General features: G+C 40.7%; 2 protein-coding genes across 4 annotated transcripts in view; one reads left to right on the forward strand and one right to left on the reverse strand.

Annotated features, from left to right (window-relative positions):
• Nucleotides 1-976: 976 nt before the first annotated feature.
• Nucleotides 977-7,231, forward strand: SPX (spexin hormone). 2 transcript variants are annotated; one of them, XM_027693532.1, is made up of 6 exons: nucleotides 977-1,030; nucleotides 1,900-1,980; nucleotides 2,108-2,165; nucleotides 3,557-3,619; nucleotides 4,227-4,310; nucleotides 6,404-7,231. In XM_027693532.1, exons 1-6 carry the CDS (start codon nucleotides 1,025-1,027, stop codon nucleotides 6,460-6,462), a joined length of 351 nt encoding a protein of 116 aa, XP_027549333.1. In that variant the 5' UTR covers nucleotides 977-1,024; the 3' UTR covers nucleotides 6,463-7,231. The 2 variants fall into 2 exon arrangements, with proteins under 2 accessions (XP_027549333.1, XP_027549332.1); XM_027693531.1 differs by lacking the exon at nucleotides 6,404-7,231 and having other exon boundaries at nucleotides 4,227-4,636.
• A 2,678-nt stretch (nucleotides 7,232-9,909) lies between these two features.
• GYS2 (glycogen synthase 2) overlaps nucleotides 9,910-18,857 on the reverse strand; it is a 40,871-nt gene continuing 31,923 nt past the window's right edge. For both annotated transcript variants that reach the window (XM_027693529.1, XM_027693528.1), the window contains 6 exons: nucleotides 18,480-18,593; nucleotides 16,084-16,210; nucleotides 14,202-14,297; nucleotides 13,066-13,229; nucleotides 11,500-11,580; nucleotides 9,910-10,510 (listed from right to left, as the gene is read on the reverse strand). In XM_027693529.1, coding sequence (XP_027549330.1) covers nucleotides 10,289-10,510; nucleotides 11,500-11,580; nucleotides 13,066-13,229; nucleotides 14,202-14,297; nucleotides 16,084-16,210; nucleotides 18,480-18,593 — 804 coding nt within the window. In that variant the 3' untranslated portion in view covers nucleotides 9,910-10,288. The remainder of the gene's footprint in view (nucleotides 10,511-11,499; nucleotides 11,581-13,065; nucleotides 13,230-14,201; nucleotides 14,298-16,083; nucleotides 16,211-18,479; nucleotides 18,594-18,857) is intronic.

The following is an 18,857-nucleotide window of genomic DNA, read 5'->3' on the forward strand; positions in this document are numbered from 1 at the left end:
ACGCCACAGGCTGGCCCTGTTTGTGAGGCTGCTGCAGGAAAATTCTAAGCAGCCAGTTTCTAGCTCCCTCTTTGCTTTGCTTTGCTTCCCCTTCTGCTTCCATCTCCTATTTTGCAGAGAAAAAAAGGCAGGAGGACAGATGGAGCAAGCAAGGCCAGGCATCAAGCATGATAAGCTCTTTGCCCGAGGACCAAACCCACTGTCCATGACAGCAGAGAGTCCAACCATCACTCAGAAGTAGCTTATGGAAGTGGCTTCTCTGATTCCTGCTTCCTGCCTTTTTTCTGTTTACTGCTCCGCTGTTTGACCTATTCAATCCCATGGTCTGGGCTTTTACTCCAACCAATACATGAGACAGAAAAGTGTTTCTGACTATTAAGAATTCAGGGTTTGGTCCTTTTTTTTTTTAGTTCAGCTTTGTATTTTTGCTTGTGTGTAAGAAAAATAGATGCAAGAGATGGTTAGAGAATCAAACAAGACTGCTTCCTCGAAATGTACGCCAGGAATAACCTCAAGCTAGTCACACTGGATAAGTCATTTCTTTTCTGGATGCTGGCACGTTATGACTGGCGAGTAACTTACCAACTTTTCCAGCTCCCACAATGGATGGTAATCTGATATAAGTTAGATTATCCTGAGTAAACACTCATCATCCATATTAATATCTGCTCTGTCTGTGATTATTGATCATCCAGCGAGAAGGTGACGAATTGCAGATGCACAAGGCTGATGTATTCAGAAGGTATTCACCTGGTTAATGGGGTGCATCTCCAAGTGCATCCATCTTTCAATCATTTCAGTCATGACTTCCTGCAAGACTACAGGTTTCCCTCAGGAGTCATCAGACCTTCTACTTCTCCATTTACAGGGCTGACAAGAGATCCCTTCAGACTCCTCCGCCCTGCCACGAAAGGGGAGGGCACCTGCACTCTAAAGGTTTAAAAAGGGACCCCTGAACACGTAGGAGATCTTGTGACACGTTATCCCAAGAAAAGAAGACTGAAGGTTTGCTGCTGAGATAAGTATGAAGGTAAGAGAGACTTTTTTTGGTGTGTAGGAAACATTCAGCTTGCAATTTATGGTTTTTTCATGTGAATGCAATATTTAGGAACTGCAGAGGGGCTTAATGATTTTACCTTAAAAATAACCTGAGGCAAACATATACATAGATCTATTTAGTGTTCTTGAAACAATTGCATTAAGAAAAGAACATAACCAGGATGAAATAAACCACTGTGAATGAAATGGTGTTAGATGCTCTCTGTTGCCCATCACTGTACTCAAGACATGAATAACAACATGGTCTGTGAGCACAAGCAGAGATAAAACTTATTCACAGAGGGTTCACACTCGGTGCTTTCATTTGCATGTGCTGCACCAGTGGACAGGCTCCAAGAATCAAAAAAAACCTGTCTCATGATGTGTGTAATCATGGTTGATATTAATAGGATGATAAGATTAAAAACTCCTTTTTGAACTTGATGAAGTAGTGATTTGTTCTGCTGGTTGGTTGGCTTGTTTGTTTGGAATGACACATTTGCTTGTTGTCTAAGGTTTGGTAAAAACAAGGTAGATTTTATATCACCTTTCCCCTCAGTTTGTACATTATTCTCATTTTTGGAGGATCTGACGTCTTTGCAAATAGGAGCACAAAAGGTACTTGCCTTGATGGCAGTTCTCACCTTTACAATGAGTTTGACTGAAGAGAATAAAGCATGTTTGTTTTACCATCCATCCTCTGATCAGACCAGTGTGCATTGAAATACCCACTGAGCAAGAGGGGGTTTGGTAGCAAGGCAGCAACAAAGGGAAACACCCTCACATTTAGATGTGAAGCTGAGAGGATCTACAGGTCTGAAAGTCTTTTCCTGTGCCTCATTTGCTCTTTGTTGTGCACAGGGGCTGCATAAACTGACAGCATCGGGGCTGGCACTGTTCCTGGCAGCATCCTTTGTTGTGTTCTCCTGGAGTGCCCCTCAGGTGAGCTGCTCAGGCTGGTCCTGCCTCATCCATGGAGCTCAGAGGTTGGTGCCACTAAGTAGTTGTTCTAATGAGCAATGCCATGCAATGTTGACATGTCTCTTTTCTCTTTTTGTTTTGTGTGAAGGCTCATTTCCAAAGGAGAAACTGGACTCCTCAGGCCATGCTCTATTTGAAGGGTGCACGTAAGTCCCGAGCTCTTTTCGTTCCGAGGAGATGTTGGCTCCACACAAGCAGTAAATCCTGAGGATGCTGTGGGGGTAGAAGGTCTCAGGGCTGCAGGGATGTGCTAATGAGTTATTTCTTCTTGTCTCTGATACAGTGGCATTGGCAATATTATTATTATTATTTTATAAAGAAATCAAACTGAAGAAAGCAAGTGTTGGACAAAGAAAAGCGAAAGAAAGTGCTGAAAACATGCAGAGTTTGAAACTTCATTGTAAAACCTATTAGAAAAGCAGTTTACTTACCTGAAATAATTTTAAAGGGGGCTTAAAATGTACTGGATATAATTATTATTCCTTTATTCCTATTCAGGCTTTATTAAAACAGCTTCTTAAGCAGTAGGAGAATATACATTCTTGTTTCAAGCATCTCTGCATCAGAGTTGGTATTAAGACCACAAACAACCTCTTCTAAGAGAAACTTAGATCAATATTGTGATGTTAAGGTGGTGTAAATGACATTTTGAGCTTCTGCTGTTAGTCCAGAGTTAAAATACAATTAAAATATAAAGATAAAATTCAGAGCCAAAGAGAGTTTTTTCCTTCGATTCAAACCCACAAAATTCTATGGAAATATTAATATTTTTAATAAATTATACTCTGAATTGTTGTTTCAAAATTAAAAGCTACTAGGTAGGGTAGGTATTAAGAGAGCAAGAAAAATAGCTTCCTTGAAATTAGAAAAAAAATGAAGGTCATAATCCTGAGAGAAATGCAAAAGGGAGACAACACAAATAATGGCAACACAAAATAAATATAGGCTCCAAACATAAACATAACTGAAAGAAGTTCTTGTGATGTTAATTTCTATTCATAAAAGAAAGAATTTGTCCCTTTTTTGTTTGTTTTTATTTTTTAATTATTTCAACTGAACTGTGTTACTTCTATGCCAAGCTTTGCATTATTCTTACTGCTGCATTGGAAGAAATGTGACTTTGTTTTGTTAGTTTGGGGTGGTTTTTTTACACTTTTTTAAATAGAAATATCACTTTAAAAGGCAATACTTTGTAGTCCAGCAAAGAGATTGAAGGCTCTTGACCATAGAGAGGGGAAGAGGGAGGAAAATATAGTAAATTCCTCCCTATGTACAGTTCCTACAGCAGGTTAGTACAAGAAAGAAAAGTGCTGAAACACCAGTTCTATGGAATAAAGGATGTCTCTGAGTGTTCTGGTCCAGGATGGGCTAACCCTGATTTGGAAAGACCCTGAGATGGACTTACACCTCCCACCTTATGCTTGTAGAAGTAGTGCTGTAATTCTGTATTTTGAAATGAGCACTTTAGGGACTGTAAAGCAGGAATTCCAACACGCTGGGGAGGTTGTTTTTAACCCTTCTCCCACTGCTTTTGTAGAGGGACGTCGGTTCATCCCAGAGGAGAGCCAGAGAAAGGATCTGTATGACAGGCTGCAGCTTGGTAAGTGCACGTGCACAGGGGCAGGTAACACATCGACCTTTCCACAGGTTATGGGAGAAATCTGTGGGATTTGTTTTCCTGAAATCATATACAAGGAAGCAATTAAACCCCCTTTTGTTAGTTCCTTCTCTCCAAAAAGCCCATGACAAAGCGGCTTTCCATTCTTGTGCACCTGTGTGACTTTATTTACATAATTTCCAGGCTGACCTGGCTGTTAAGTGAGATTCTCATCAGTACTTTTGACTTGCTTTTTCCACTGGGAAAAAATCAAGTCAAGTTATTAATTGTGCTGAACTGAAAAATTACAAAATTAGACAACATTAACCTGTGCTAGACAATGTTTTTGGAGGAAACAGATTTTTGTAGCAAGGTAAGGAACATACAAAAAAAGAAAAGAGACTTTGAAGTAACCTCCCTCCTAAAAAGATTGCTAATATCTTCTGTGTTATCTATCAGGCTCAGCAGAGAATGTTACAGAGTGAAGGAGATAACAGTATTTTCTTGTCCTTGTGTCTCTAGTTACATAAATAATAATAAAACAAAGAACAAAGGAAAGAAATGCCCTCAGACGCTAACAAACCATGCATCTGTGATTTTATCATTCTAGAAACACGAAGCCAAAACACAAATCCTTTATCTCTTTCTGAAGCTGCTGCACTGTTCCTTAGTTCCTTACAGAAAGCAAAAGAAGGTAAATGCATGTTTGGTCTTACTCTGACCTTTTTAAAAAGGAGTTTTTCAGCATTTCATTTACTAACAACTTAGTAAATTGATCTAGTTTGGATTGAGATGGTGTTCTACAGAGTGCATTGTGTTACATTTGCCCAGATTAGAATAAGAGTCACATAAATGACAACAGGTAAATTTTTGTATATTCTACCTTTAATTTACTTTTCAGATTTTTTGCTGGTTTAAATGGCTAATTTGGATAATTTGGGAATGGCTAATTTGAATTGAATTTTCCAAGCCAAATCCTTTCTGGGGCTCCTTTTTCTGCAGAGTGTTGTTTGCTTTTAAAATTTTCATTCCTCCATTGGATCTTGTGTCCTGGTGTAAAGGCTTTAAAGAATCCACAAAAGCCCCAGCAAAGGAAGTGTGGGATTCACACCTGGCTCCTGAAAACCCAGCTGCTGGCACAGCTGACAAGGGGTCCCAGTGACACTTAGAGCTCTGGAACATCCTGAAAAATCCCATAATTCACGTGTTCCCAGCCTCCCAGAAATATTGTCTAACTCTCCAGACCCTGAAGCCTCACCACCAGCCACGTGCTTCTACTTCTCACTTCTTAACCTCAGAACACACATCCTCCTTCCACAACACCCCTCAGCAAAACCCAGCTGCTGAGTCAGACTTGAATAACTTGTCTTCCCTCATCTCCTTCATACATATTGCACTGCCTTGGATGAGGACCCCTATCCTGTGTTCCCCAGCTCCCTCACCCCGTATAAAACACCTTTCCTCTCTAGATCAGCTTTCCTGCAAGGCCATTATCCCCTCGTTGTCTGATGAATAGATACAGCTCACCAGGCTGAGACTCAAAGTCCATGTCCTCTCTCTTTATACCTTTCACCTTGCCAGGGACACAGACTTTTTTGGGAGGACAGAGAGGAGGATACACCATAGAGACTGTGGAGAGTTTGTGCTGTGCTCTGGCCCCAGGTGCTGGGAAGGTTGTAGTAACACATACAAGCCCAGGAGTTTTCCCAAATTATGCTCTTCCCCTCTTTGGTTCAGGACAGGGAGGAACACAAGGTGGCTAAAAGCCACCTGGCTCAGAGTTCCTTATTCAGACTATCAATTGCTGACATGCTGACAGGGGAAAAAAAGGCTTTACTTGAATTAGGAAATGTGAAGTAAACCCCTAGTAAAATATGAGGTGACTTTGTACCTTTGACACCTTTCCTGAAATGCAAAGAGGGTGTGAGAAACACCTCCCAGAACTTACCTGGTGTATGGACAGATGTGTTGGAACCACTCCTGTCTTTGCCACATCCTAAAATCTCCCACTGTATCTCATACAGTGCTGAGCGTCCATGTTCAGCTCTTTTCCCCTGTCCTGGCCTAACTATACTAACAAAAAAAAAAAAAAATCAGTGGCATTTTGCAAAGAGAGAGAGGCAAACTTAAAAATTAGCATTGTGCTTTGGACAAAATATATGAGCAGCTCTAAAGATAAAACAGTGAAAGTGTCATTTGTATGCCAGCAAAAAGAGAAAATCCTCTGCAGGTGGGTTTTTATAAATTTTAGTGGTATTTTCCTGAATGCTGCTGTTGTTCCAAAGAGAGGGTAGACAGCAACAACCTCCTGAGGAAAAAGGTGACATATCTGAGAGAGCTCAGCAGAACTGGCAGCCTGTTTGAAAAAAATACTATGTACAATAACATTACCATCATTGAGTAGGGAATAATAAGATAATTCAAACCTGGGCAAGCCATGCACTTTCAGAGGATAATTTTCAGTTGATTTTAGAATCCTCTTGACTGAGGGCAACGTGTAAATAAAGAACAAATACGTTATTTTCTTCTGCATGAAAAATTTTTGCCTTATACTAAGATACCCCTCTGGACAGGGTTTGTATCTTTGCTCTTCAGCAAACAGAAAAATTCCTACATTTAAAATGAGAGAAGACATCATCATTTCTAGAGATGTCTGCCCCTCTTAGCTAAGAAGTCACATTACACTGGGTCTGCGCTTGAGGCACATCTATCTCCTGAAAACTTTGCCTGACTGAACTTACCTTTATCCACAACTTATGTTTCCCCCACTGTGTTTTTTCTTTACAGTTGAAGAAGAAAATAGTGATCATCCTGGCTACTTGACAGACAATCTATCAAACTGGTGAAATATTTCAAATTTCTTTAGCATTTGTATTGCATCGACCCTGAAAGCATAACTTGTGTAAGCAGAGTGTTTCATTCATTCTCACTTAAGTTCACAAAGGGTGACATATATTTGCATTGCAAAATTCTGAATGCAAAGGGATTAAAAGGTACAAGTTGAGATAAGGGAAAGCATTTGTAAAGTTCTGCTTTCCTTAGATCTTTTTCTATGTCACACCAAAAATTTAAAATGCACGAAAATACATGGAGAGATGGTTGAAACTGTCTTTTTGGACAACTACTTCATTAAAAACGGGTTTTCAGTTGTTATTAGGAAACTTTTTGTCACCTTCCACCCAGCTGTATATTGAAGCTTTTTTAACTTTCATAAGGACAGATTCTTTTACCATTTCACTGCTGGCCCTGTGAGCTGCTGGTGGTCAATAAATTCAGTGAGACATTAAAAGAATCCAACTATTTTTTGCTGCAGGTATCAGTCACCACAGGGAATAGGCAGCAGCACCTACTGCCCCAGTTACACACACGCAGAAATGTGAATAATTCTATTGAGCAAGTCCCACCACACGAAGACACTATGGGGATTTACATTATCAGGGCCTCATTAGTGACTGCATAGTTATTGTGCTTTTTTGTTCTTGCTTTTTGAGTTGCAGAACTGGAATTGTACATAACTCTGTTAATTATCATTCCATGCTGATAAGGATGTATCTCACATTATTCATGTCATTTTGTGCTCTTACTGGAAAGCCCTCTGTAGTTCTCATGGTAATTAAAAAGTAGCCACATGATTTTTGTGTCCAAGCAACTATGTTTCATTTGTTCAACCTCTAACCCCAGTCATGCTCTTCATCTTTGAACACTGCTTCCCTCCAGTCTTTCTCAGGACACTGATAATTAACTTGGTTAACTCACACTAACTATAATTCTGCTTCTCCTCAACACAAAAAAAGGCAGCTGAAGGAACAGAGGAATTCATTTCTATCATGGGGTTAGAGGCACTTTCATTAATTGTTTATAATCTGTATCATTTTATGGGGAAACATAACTGGAGGAATCAAAATGCCCAAGTTTGTTCATTTTTAAGCACCAATATATCTCTCAATAGCAGTGTATGTTGTGTGACAGAATACATTCATGATGAACTTCACCTGAAGGTCAATGGTATCCACCAAAATCCTTTCAATAATGTAACTGCACTTTGTTTCAAGCATAGTTGCACCATCTCAGGTGCATCTAAGTTATTTTGCAGCATATTTTAAAGTCTCATCAGACAGTGCTCAGATAAAAAGTATTATAGAATCACAAAATAGAATCACAGAATGCCCTGGGTTGGAAGGGACCTTAAAGGTCATCTAGTTCCAAATGCCCTGCTGTGGGCAGGGGCCCCTTCCACTAGAAAGGTGAAAAGTGAAGGTTTATCCATCCTTTGTTTTTTTTAGTATCTCGAAACTCACATGCCTCTAAATGCCCCAGCAATACAGAAACTGTACTCACCACATTCCCAGCTGACTGATTTTTGGGTGTGCTCCTGATCTAAGCTCTGTAGCTTAAACAATTCTTTACAGCTATCAAGAATCAGAATAAACATTCTGCCTTGTTGGTGAGCTGTTTGTGAAACCCCCAGTACTTTCCTTCTGGAAGAAAATCACTTATGTAAGAGAGAGCTGCTACCAAGCTTGTCAGATGTCAGTAACTGCTAGAAATGTGTGGCATTTAATTCAGGCAATCTGTCACCATGACTGAATGAAAAGTCACTCCCTCCAACACTATAAATTCAAGAGGCAGAGATGTTCTGCTGTGGATAAATTGCCTTGCTACTAATGGCTTAGTCCTGGCATTCAAGGTAGAACTAACATAAGCATCAAGCTTGAGGCGCTGGAGTCACTTTGGCCACTGCAGGGCCATTTCTGAGAGGAATGGGCAAAGCATTCATATTAATCATATCTCAAAAACCCTTCTATTGCCCTTTCTGACACCAGGTGGGTGCTCAAGGCATGTGAGTGTGTTGAAATACTCACAGCTTTTCTGCTGTACAGCAGTGCTCTGAAACACAAGCAATAATGCCAGATTTCTGGACTTATTTTTTTAAGAGAACATTAACTTTCAATCAATATGCCCTTTAAATGTTCTTTCGTTGGGACTCTCAGCCATCACCTTCTTTGACTCTGCAAGGGAACCCTGATTAAAAGCACTTTGTGGAAGAAGCTCACAAACTGCAGTTCTCCATCTAGTAAACTTTATGAAGAAAAATATTGGCAACATCTTTGCTTTCACCACTTTCATATGAAAACGTACTCATAGTTTTAATTATTTTTAAATGGCTAAAAAATAGTGACTCCTTTTAAATTGAAATAATTTCGCCATGAAAGCCTGAGCCTACTTCTGAGAATAGTTATTCTTTTGAGTATCCAAACCAGCTTAAGAATGAAAGCCCAATTTTTAAACTGATTTTAGGTGGCCAAAAATACAAATAGGCACATTGTCACTTTTATTCTATATGGCCTAAAATAAGAAACATGTCATCAAATGACGGTTAAGTGTTTGAAAGGGAGGTGTCTAGTCAAAGTTGGACATCTAGGCTCCCTCTGGAATCAGCAGTGAAGGTACCTCTAAAGGTTACATCCTCCTACCTGCTGAAGAACAGGCTGAATCAACTCCTGGAAATGTCTTTTCTTGAACAGCATGAGAAATTCTTGATGGCACCTTCTAAAACAAAAGAGGAATCTCCTTCCTAACATCTTCATGTCAAGATCTGCTTCTGAAGAGCATTTTCAGGAACTGCATCTCTAGGAACTGAAAAGCTTTCTGTAAGGCAAACGAAATGTCCAGTTCTTGTTTTGAGGTTAAATTATTCCCACAAATTTCAGGTGCATTTCAAAATCCGTCTGTGGGTTCTTTTAGCATTATTTTTTAGTTTAGATCTCTTCTAGAAGTGAAATAAATCGTGGACTAACGGGGCAATTGTTACTTATCTTTGAATGTTGCCACATCACCCTGTGGCCTGGAGGTTTGTCTGCAGGGGAAGGTGTTACTTAAGGAAGTTTTGCCATTCACTTTAGCCAAGCCACATTAATTTCCTCCCAAACCAGTTTGTTAACAAACTTAGAATCTAAAACAAGATGAAAACAACAAAAGAGACATACCAGAGGAATCAGAAAATAAATGGTCTGCTGTTTATTGTGGGTCTAAATTGCTGCAGAAAGATGACTTCTCTAAAATTCAAAATGCCCACTGCATAAGACTTTTACCACTGGATCAAGACACTTCTGTGTGCTGTAAAAAAATCTTTTAAATTATGTAAGCTTGCAATAAACAGCATAAGGAAAAAGAAAGACCATTTTCTTTTCAGTGTTTCTTTTTTAACACTTTCAATATTTCTCCAGTGTAACACTTTTTTCCCTCTAATTTTTTGAGCTCTGGTTTAAAGTTCATTTTAGTTTAGGAGGGGAAAAGAGGAAACATAAATGAAGCAGGAATTCATTCATTTGGGATACCCAAAATGGAGCTACCTGTGTAGACTATGATTAATGCAGTGATTATGTAGACAAAGGTATGATCTGCAGTTTGTAAAAGCTCCTGAGGGGACTGTTGCATTCTCTAGATTTATTAAGCTTGAGAAATCTCTTCTACCTCAAGGGGGCACAGGAAAATTGTAATTTAAACTACTTTCAAGGTGAAATAATATTAGGCTTTCCAACAGTGTAGCTTAATTAACATTTAAGATTCTCCTAATTATATCATACTGTCCTTAACGCAAAGCTTGCCAAGCCTACAGGAGGAACTGTTGAATGGATGGAGAGACACCCTGCCAGAGTGGGAGCAATGAATTCAGTTCCTGTATTCCCCGTGCTGCTTCTTTTTTCCTTGTGGCAACGCTCCAAGGGAAAAGGGAGACTTGATGTTTTGCCTGTCCCTCTCGGCCTCCTCATCCTCATCGTATCTTTCATCCTCATCTTCATCTTCGGCTTCGCTGTGCTGGGGGCTGGAATGCTGAGAGACAGAAGGTGATGGTGGCACTGAGGAAGGCCTGGGGTACCTGAAACCTTCCGTCTGGCAGAGAGAGAGACAAGTTGGACGTGTTAACACAGTGTTCCCCAATTGGTTGTGCACAGAAATTTAAGGCTATCAACGCTTCAAAGGGAACAGGGATGCTCTGCACTCTAAGATTAAGCTCCCTTAAACCCAAATCCCCTCAGTCCTCCTCTGTCAGTGAGTACAGGCTTGTATGGCACAGATCTTTAGCTTATGCCATAAATAATATGCTGCTCTTCCAGCACTGCTTTTTGCAAGATATGACAAACTTAATTGAGCCTTAAAACCATCGGCACAACTCAAAATCCTTCTGTACTCTATAGTCAGAATACGGTCACTGAAATTCAGTCAGGACTCAGTCTGAAATTTCCAAACAGTTTTCTAGTTGTAATATCAGCATCTGCAAAACCAGAACCAACCAAGGGGTTTAGGTCTGAGTCTCCTTTCTCCTTCTTATTAAAAAAAAAAGAGTTGCTCTCTAGAGGTTTGGTTTCAAATAACATTGTTCTTACAGTGGTTCTGAGCAGCCTCCCTTCTCAAATTGGTGCTACCACATACTAGGCAAGAACTGCTTGAAGGTCTGCCTTTAAACTGACCCCTTGCAGTTCCAGACAACATACCATGTTTAGATGAAGGCAATGCTTTGCCTCACATTCCCTAGAATATCCTTGCCTTTTCTCTTTGGTTTGTGCAGAACGTCCCCATGACATTTATCAGAAGCAACATTAGAAGCTGCCACTCTTAAAAGAGGAATTTCAAGGGCCAGTCCCTCAGTTGGTCCAAAGTGTCATAATCCCATCCAGGTCACTCTAAATCATCTGAAGAGCTGTTCCTTTATCACTCCTGACTGGAGACTGGGTCTGTAATTAACTACGAGTTCCTATTTCCCTTCAGTTAACCCAAAACTGGCTGATTCTCTTCTCCCTCTTTCTGCCAAACACACACACACACACTCTTTCTCTCCCTCCTTGTGAGGCAGCTAAAATGAACTCAAAAGCAGATCTTACCTTTGGTGGAGCACTTGGTTCCATCTCAAATTTATCTGGGAATGTTCTGCTGAGGGCCAGGTGTCGGGCATGCATGTAATACTGCAACACAAAAGAGAAGCCTTCACAAGTCAAGGAAGTCTTGGGTAGATTTAAGCAGGGGGGAAAAGGATCATAAAATGAGTATCTTCTAGAAGATGATGCTGAACAAAGTCTAAACATCTGTTCAGCTAAGCAGAGTCCAGCTGATACTGCTGCCTGTAATGAACACATTGTTGTGAAAGAGTGAGCCATCCATGTTAGATTCACAGCAAAAAAGTCTGGAACAGAAGGTGAATAAGGTTCCTGTAAGATTAAGATGCATGAAGATGGAAACTAGGACTTGTCTCGGTCCGTGTAGTTCTTACTGAGGGACAGGTATTCTTTATCCCTCAAGATAGAACTGGCTCTCTTTTAACCAGGAAAATTGACATCTTTCAGTGTGCACATGTATACACATAAACTTTGGACTCATCCTTGCACAGGAAGCACGTGTAACAGTTACAGAAAAATAATATTTATGAGTGTACTTATGCCTGGCTTTCAAGAATTTGGCAAAAATATTTATAGATCCACTATACTCCTGAGTTTGCAGCACATGCACAGAACAAATAGCTCATTGTATCAGGGCCTCATGCTGTGTGGAACCACATAAACACTAAGGTTCTCACACACACGTATCAGAGCAGGAAAAGGTCCAAAAGAGTTACAAAACTGACATATGTCCATCCACTTCTTTACTCCTGTGGCCTTGAGAATACTGCCTTGCTGCTGTCTTCTTAGCAGGTGGTCCTGCAGTGCTTTCTGTGCCAAATTAAAACCGCTACTTTGTCTTTTAAGGCACAGAGGTAGTTTAGGAGTGTTGAGGAGTCACAGGGTCCAGAAGCATCTTAAGAAGAACCGGTAGGATTTTTGGAAGTGTCCACATGACTACTCAGTGTACGTGCTGCCAGTGTCACCAGATTTTTACATTGTCTTTAGCACCAGGAAGAGCTTGGTGTGACTGGCTGCTGTTCTAACCTATTCAGTAAAGTCATGTCTCTCCTTGCCACCAGAGCATGGAAGCACTACACTGGAATGTCAGGGCAGGCTTTGCCTTTAGCACCTTTGGGAGGTGCTTTTCAGGGCAGGGCTGTCTCACAGAATCAAAGGATGTGCTGAGTTGGAAGGCACCCACAAGGATCATTGAGTCCAACTCCTGGCCCTGTACAGGACCATCCCCAGAGTCACACTCTGAGCCCCAGAGGATCATCCAAACCCTCCTGGAGCTCTGGCAGCCTTGGTGCTGTGCTCACTTCCCTGGGGAGCCTGGTCAGTGCCCAACCACCCTCTGGGGGAAGAATCTTTTCCTGAGATCCAACCTGACCCTGCCCTGACACAGCTCCAGCCATTCCCTGGGTCCTGTCCCTGGTCCCCCAGAGCAGAGCTCAGTCCCTGCCCTTCCTCTGCCCCTCCCCAGGAAGTCCGTGCACTTCAGGACCATGGAAGATTGTTGAACAGACCATGAGTCTGGAGTTTTTAACACTTGTGTTACACAGTTTCACACACCCTGCCGAGGTATCTCCAGTCCAGGAGGTCCGAGAGCCTCTCGGTTCGGTTCCTCTGGATGATCCTCTGGCGAAGGGACTGCTGACAAAATCCATACAGGAACTGGGTCAGCTGGTTGCACGACTCGTCCGGGGAGCGGAACCTCCTGTCCACTATGTAGATACCTGAGGGACACAGAAAAGGTGGGCATGAGTGGAATTAAAAATGGGATCTGACCTCTCACATTTCCAACCTACCTTCTTCCACGTAGTCTTACAAGCATCACATGTATTATACACTCCTTTTAATGTTAAAACACAGCTACAACTGTATAACATTTGTTACTATTCTGATGGAATGGAAAGCTGAAGAGAACTATTTTTTTTTAATTTTCATTTTCTTTACCTGAAATTCAGCAAATGCTTCGAATCTCAGAGGCTTTGTTGTTGCTGTGTTAGTATGTCCAAAAGGATTCGAGTTTCTGGATAAAGACACACCATTTTTTATCTCCCATGATTTTTAAAATAATGACTGATCAAAAAAAAAACCCCACATAATCCAGTGTTTTCCTAGTTTGCTGTAGAATTTTGAAGTGTGGATGGTCAGAATCAGCCTGTAGGAGAGACACTGTGTTTTCTGTAGAAATACAAGTGTTTCCATAGAGACACTGAACTCACATACATCAGTCAAGAGACAATTCTGGCAGAGAGGGCAGAGGTAAGCTTTGCCTCTATATAGTTTGTTAAGATTAATACTTTATTTTTAGCACCTTCCTTACACCAGGGTGTTAGGAAGAAGATGGTACTAGACCTCAGCTACCTTTCACTGCTCCTTTTGAAGGGCTCAGAGTGTTATAGAGCAACCAGAGGCATTAAAGGGAAATGCTGGGAGACCCTACACCAGTATGAGCAGTGGGGAGTTTGGAAGGATAAAGACAAAAGGTTAAAGGGAGACAAGAGAGAAAAAACCTGGAAAGGGTTTGGATAAATACAAAAGCTGGAAAGGCTCGTTCAACATAACAAGATATTGAAAGCTGTAAATATGAACTCCATTGCATTAGTGAAAGCACCAAATTGAGGAGTGAAAACATGGTTGTTGTGCTTTTTGTTTCCCTAACTCAGAGGGGATGATTTGATATGATGTTACAAAAATTTTACCGTAAGCTGTTGGGTCAGAAACATGTTCCTGCATGAAACAGCCAAATCCAGAGAGGTTTGTGGTCACGCTGGGAATGCCCATCACAGTACATTCAGCTGCCAAAAGAAACAGACAAAAAGTGTTTCAGAGCTAAAAACTTGGAGAGGTTTCACCTTGAGAGAGAAAATAAAAGGAAAAATAAACAGGCAGAAAGAAGATCCCAAAGCACTAGAGCTGCTCTGAAAATGTCAAGTGAAAACTATAACGCTGTGTTGTGGATTTGGAGAAAAAGTAAAAAAAAAAAGAGAGAAAAAGAAATTTAAACACAACATTTCACACTGTGTTTGCAAATATATCTCTGAGTTTCCCAGACAGCTAAACTGAAAACTTTCTGGGCATGCAGTGTTGAAACAGAGAACCCCAGTACATGGCCTGGACTGTTTGACTTTTCAATTGAAGCCTGATGTACACCTATGTTCATTAGTTGTTCACTAATCTTTACAAAGCTGATTCTCTTAGGACCAGGATCATATCAAACTTTGGTTTTGATACTCACTGTTTGTAAACTGGTCCCTGTAGCAAGAAAAAAACCCCAACCAACAAACCCCACCACTAACTCAGGACTGCATTCACAGTAGATGTGGAGTTAATTTTGTAAGATCAGAAAATATATGCATATTTTGTAGCTATTTCTGTCACAGTCATGAGTAAGGATAACTGTTCCCTCAGACTTAAAGAGTTTTTGCAGAAGAAGTTAAGCCTAACCTAAGCCAGCACACAGATCAAGTAAACACTCCAGTCTTTGAAATGCAGAAAGCCATCTATGGGGCCTTCATTGATATGACAATAAAACATGTCTATAAAATACTTATAAACCTACCTTAAAAAAAAAATCACTCTTTGTTTCTGGGAGATTTAAATGGGTATCAGCAAAGATAATTGCTTTTGCATTAGTAAAGGAAAGAGAACAACTCTTTTGACTAGTGTAAACCACAGTTTTCCTCAAAACTGCCAAGGAGCAGTTGAACTTTTATCCAGGTCAGAAATCATCCCTGGCTGTCACATTTACTTTATACCTTAGCTGAGATTAGAACAGGATGAGAAATTGCTGGCATGCAAGAGGGCTATCTTGGAACTGAATAGCTCTGTCATTCGGAGAGAGAGAGCTCTGGAGAACAACAAAACTTGCAGAATTTCTATTCTGATTCATTGGCTTAAAACAAATGCTCTTAAGAGGGGTACCCCAACTTCAGATGTGTACCAAGACTACAGAAAGTATTTTGGAGGACATGAAAAACATGGACATGCAGGCTTTGATCTTCACAGGTACTCAAGTTCATAGTTTGCACTGATTTCATTAGGTGTTCAGTGCCTTTTTTTGAATGGGGGCCAAATTTCAAGTCAGAATCTATATGCTCTCTGTATTTTTAGAAATTTCCACTTAATTCCATGAGATTCAATACCACTGCGTGTGTTTGTGGTAAATAACTTAGCTATGGTGTTACACAATTCTCTCAAACTTAACTCTTATCTTGAATTAAACCCACTGAACTGGGTCAGCTCGTAGCATCAGATTTCTTGCCCTGCTTTTTTCAACAGTTACATTCCCGTAAATCTTCTTTTAAAATCCTGGAATCAAGTTAAGAATTAAGTTATAGAAATTATTTCTTGTTCTAAATTCACAGAAAACAAAGGACAAATGCGAGTAGTTGTCAGTCAGTGGATGACACTTTATACCACCCAGCCCCCAAATTTTTCCAGCAGTAAGACCTTTGCACTGCAGAGAAAACAGAGCCTCAAGAGTTTTTGCAGCCCTCCAGAGGAAACTGGCTGCAAAGCTATTCTACATCAACAGAATGGGTGTTCATCTTTCTGTACTAGTTAAGGGTACAGGTTGCCTACCTGGAGTGTAACCCCAGGGCTCGTAGTAAGATGGGAATACACCAAGGTTGCAGCCTCTGACAAACTCCTCATAGTCCAGGGGCAGCAACGGGCTTGTTGAAGAAAGAAACTCTGGATGTAGGATCACCTGGATATTCAAAACTTGCATTAGAGGTAAAAGAAAACCATTGTGGGTACATGTTAATTATCAATAAGCTTAAGCAATTTATTCACTCTGTTCTTTTCCTAAGTGTCTGGACAACACCTCCTCTGACCATTCATCTGTTATCTAATCCACTTCCCACACTGAAATGTATCCTGCCTGTGTGCATTCTTGTCCTGGAAATAGTATGGATAATGAATCCTTTTTTTCTGAACAGGAGAATACTTAACATTTCAGCTTTATTCAAACACTTAACATTTCAGCTTTATTATTCTTCATCAAGAGAGACCATGTGCATACAGAATTATGCCTAAAGCTGTGGCATTTAGCAAGACCATATAGGTTGTCTTGGTCTGGTGTACCAAGGGAGAGTATTTACAAGGGCCTGGAGTGACAGGACAAGGGAGAATGGCTTCAAACTGACAGAGAGTAGGTGTAGATTAAATATTAAGAAGAAATTCTTCCCTGTGAGAGTGGTGAGGCCCTGGCACAGGTTGCTCAGAGAAGCTGTGGCTGCCCCATCCCTGGAAGTGTCCAAGGCCAGGTTGGATGGGGCTCTGAGCAACCTGGGCTAGTGGAAGGTGTCCCTGCCCATGGCAGCAGGGTTGGAATGAGATGATCTTTAAGGTCCCTTCCAACCCAAACCATTCAGTGATTCTGTGATTTGGGATGTCTTGCTAAGAAGAGGCCTCAGGCAGATAAAGCATTTGTGAGCTCCACAGAACGCACTGAAATAAAGGAATGATTCCCACAGTCAACAGATGTCTCCCAAGAACAGAGAGAATTTTGGAACCAGACATATTATAGCTTCATCACCACACTCCTGTGCCTAGGTCAACTAATCTTGCTGAAAGACAAAGCTAATTAACCTAGGCTGATGGCCCACTCTCAGGACTAAAGCTAATTTGTCTGCATGACTCTGCAGGGCTTTGGGGTCACTGTCCCATTTCCACTGGTACGCAGAGAACTGCCTTGTATGATCTGTCCAGTCAGCTTTGGGAGGAAAAAGTGTGCAGGAATGGTTTAAACTTCCCTGGGCTTATTTCCCTGCATGAACATACTGCAGCCACCCCTCCATGCCAAGGCTATGCTTTTATCCCTTCTTAATAATATAGTCATGCTACTCACTTGACTAAATAATGAAGGTACTCAGCCAGTAAACAGGCTGTAGGCTCATTTTGCAAGTTTAGTTGAACCCAATGATTCCACTGGCATTGCTGAGGGTATTTTTCACATGCCAGCTGTGTCTGGGTGGATATGTCATACACCTCCCAAAATTACTTTCTGTTTGAAGCTTTTTTTGTCCATGACATTCAGCTCATTAAGAATTAAGCCTGTTCATGCAGCAGGTAATTTTCCAGTGGTAACAACAGTTTTCTACAAACTTGACATATGCAAGAGAACCAAGTCTGCTGAGAATCAGGAAGAGGTGTCTGCAGTGTTATGTACTATCTGCTTTCTAATTTTCAAGCAGTTGTCTAGTTCTAGTTCTGGGGATTTTTTTACAACATTTATATACAGTGCATCTTTCCACCCTGCTTTCGTTAGATGTAGTACATTATTACCATGTTATGATCCCAGAATTCATTGGAGACACACACTTAGCAGAGAATATGCTAAGCCAAGGAGAAGCAACTAGGAAGTTGGAGAAAATACTTACTCAGTTATTGTCATGGGTTTAAAAAGGCAAAACACTGAGAACAGGTGATATGTCATTGTCAGAGATACTTGGGATATGACTTTAAAAAGAAGGTTTGGAAGAAGAATAATTGGCAATTTTAGGTTCTACTTGGACTAGACAGACGTTGAGATAGTTAACAAAAAGATTGCCAGACCAAAAAAAACTTTGGGAGAACTTGTGAGAGCAGGAGCTGATCATTTCTGTGGTTTGACAAGGTAAACATGGAAATAAGGAAAGAATTTATTTACATACCTTTAGTTTCAACCAAAACAAGAATTATTTCTTCTCAGGATTGAAGCCCTGGTTATTTTCTACAGCAAATGCTAAGTATCAGGGGGCTGTTCCTAAGAGATGAATCAATACTCCAGAAACGTCTGTGCTCAAACTTTGGACCTCTAGTTTTAAGCAAATTAATCCGTGACAGAGTTTTACATCCAGATGCAAACAACCTGTGGCACTTTCTTGATTTCAGGAGTAGAAACTCTTCACTCAGTACAGGAAGCAGACTGATCCAGATTGGGACTGTTCAAAGAAATTCCATTTTACATCTAAAATGAAAAGGACAGGCTGTACCTTCACTCTGTCTGTGCGGTTGTTGAAGAGGCCGATGCGCCGGATGGTGTTGAGGATTGGGTCGTTGCCGTCATCAATCATGTTGTGGGTGGTCACTGGAGGCAGACAGTGTCTCTAAAGACAGAAGAAGAAATCCATAAGCCAGAAAAAACTCTTGGCAAACAGTTCTGTCACAATTTTCTGTTACAGTTGTGTTCCCGTTTTCTAAGGTTAGTGGAAGACAGTGGGAGATTTTGTCATTGATGTGACATTTGCATTTTAAGGTAAGAAAGAATGATCACATAATGTCGTCTTCCATATAATTAAAGCCACAAATGAGACCATAAAATCTGGATTTGCTTCATTTACCTCCAAATACACGTATTTGTACTAACTTTT

The sequence above is a fragment of the Neopelma chrysocephalum genome, unplaced genomic scaffold (genome assembly GCF_003984885.1).
Source record: "Neopelma chrysocephalum unplaced genomic scaffold, ASM398488v2 Primary Assembly neopelma1_92, whole genome shotgun sequence".
NCBI lineage: Eukaryota > Metazoa > Chordata > Aves > Passeriformes > Pipridae > Neopelma > Neopelma chrysocephalum.

Excerpts from the sequence above, each read along its gene's own strand:
- SPX (XM_027693531.1), top strand. Across the intron at positions 1,981-2,107 it reads TCTCCTGGAGTGCCCCTCAG|GCTCATTTCCAAAGGAGAAA; the intron begins GTGAGCTGCTCA and ends TTTTGTGTGAAG. Across the intron at positions 2,166-3,556 it reads GCTCTATTTGAAGGGTGCAC|AGGGACGTCGGTTCATCCCA; the intron begins GTAAGTCCCGAG and ends CTGCTTTTGTAG.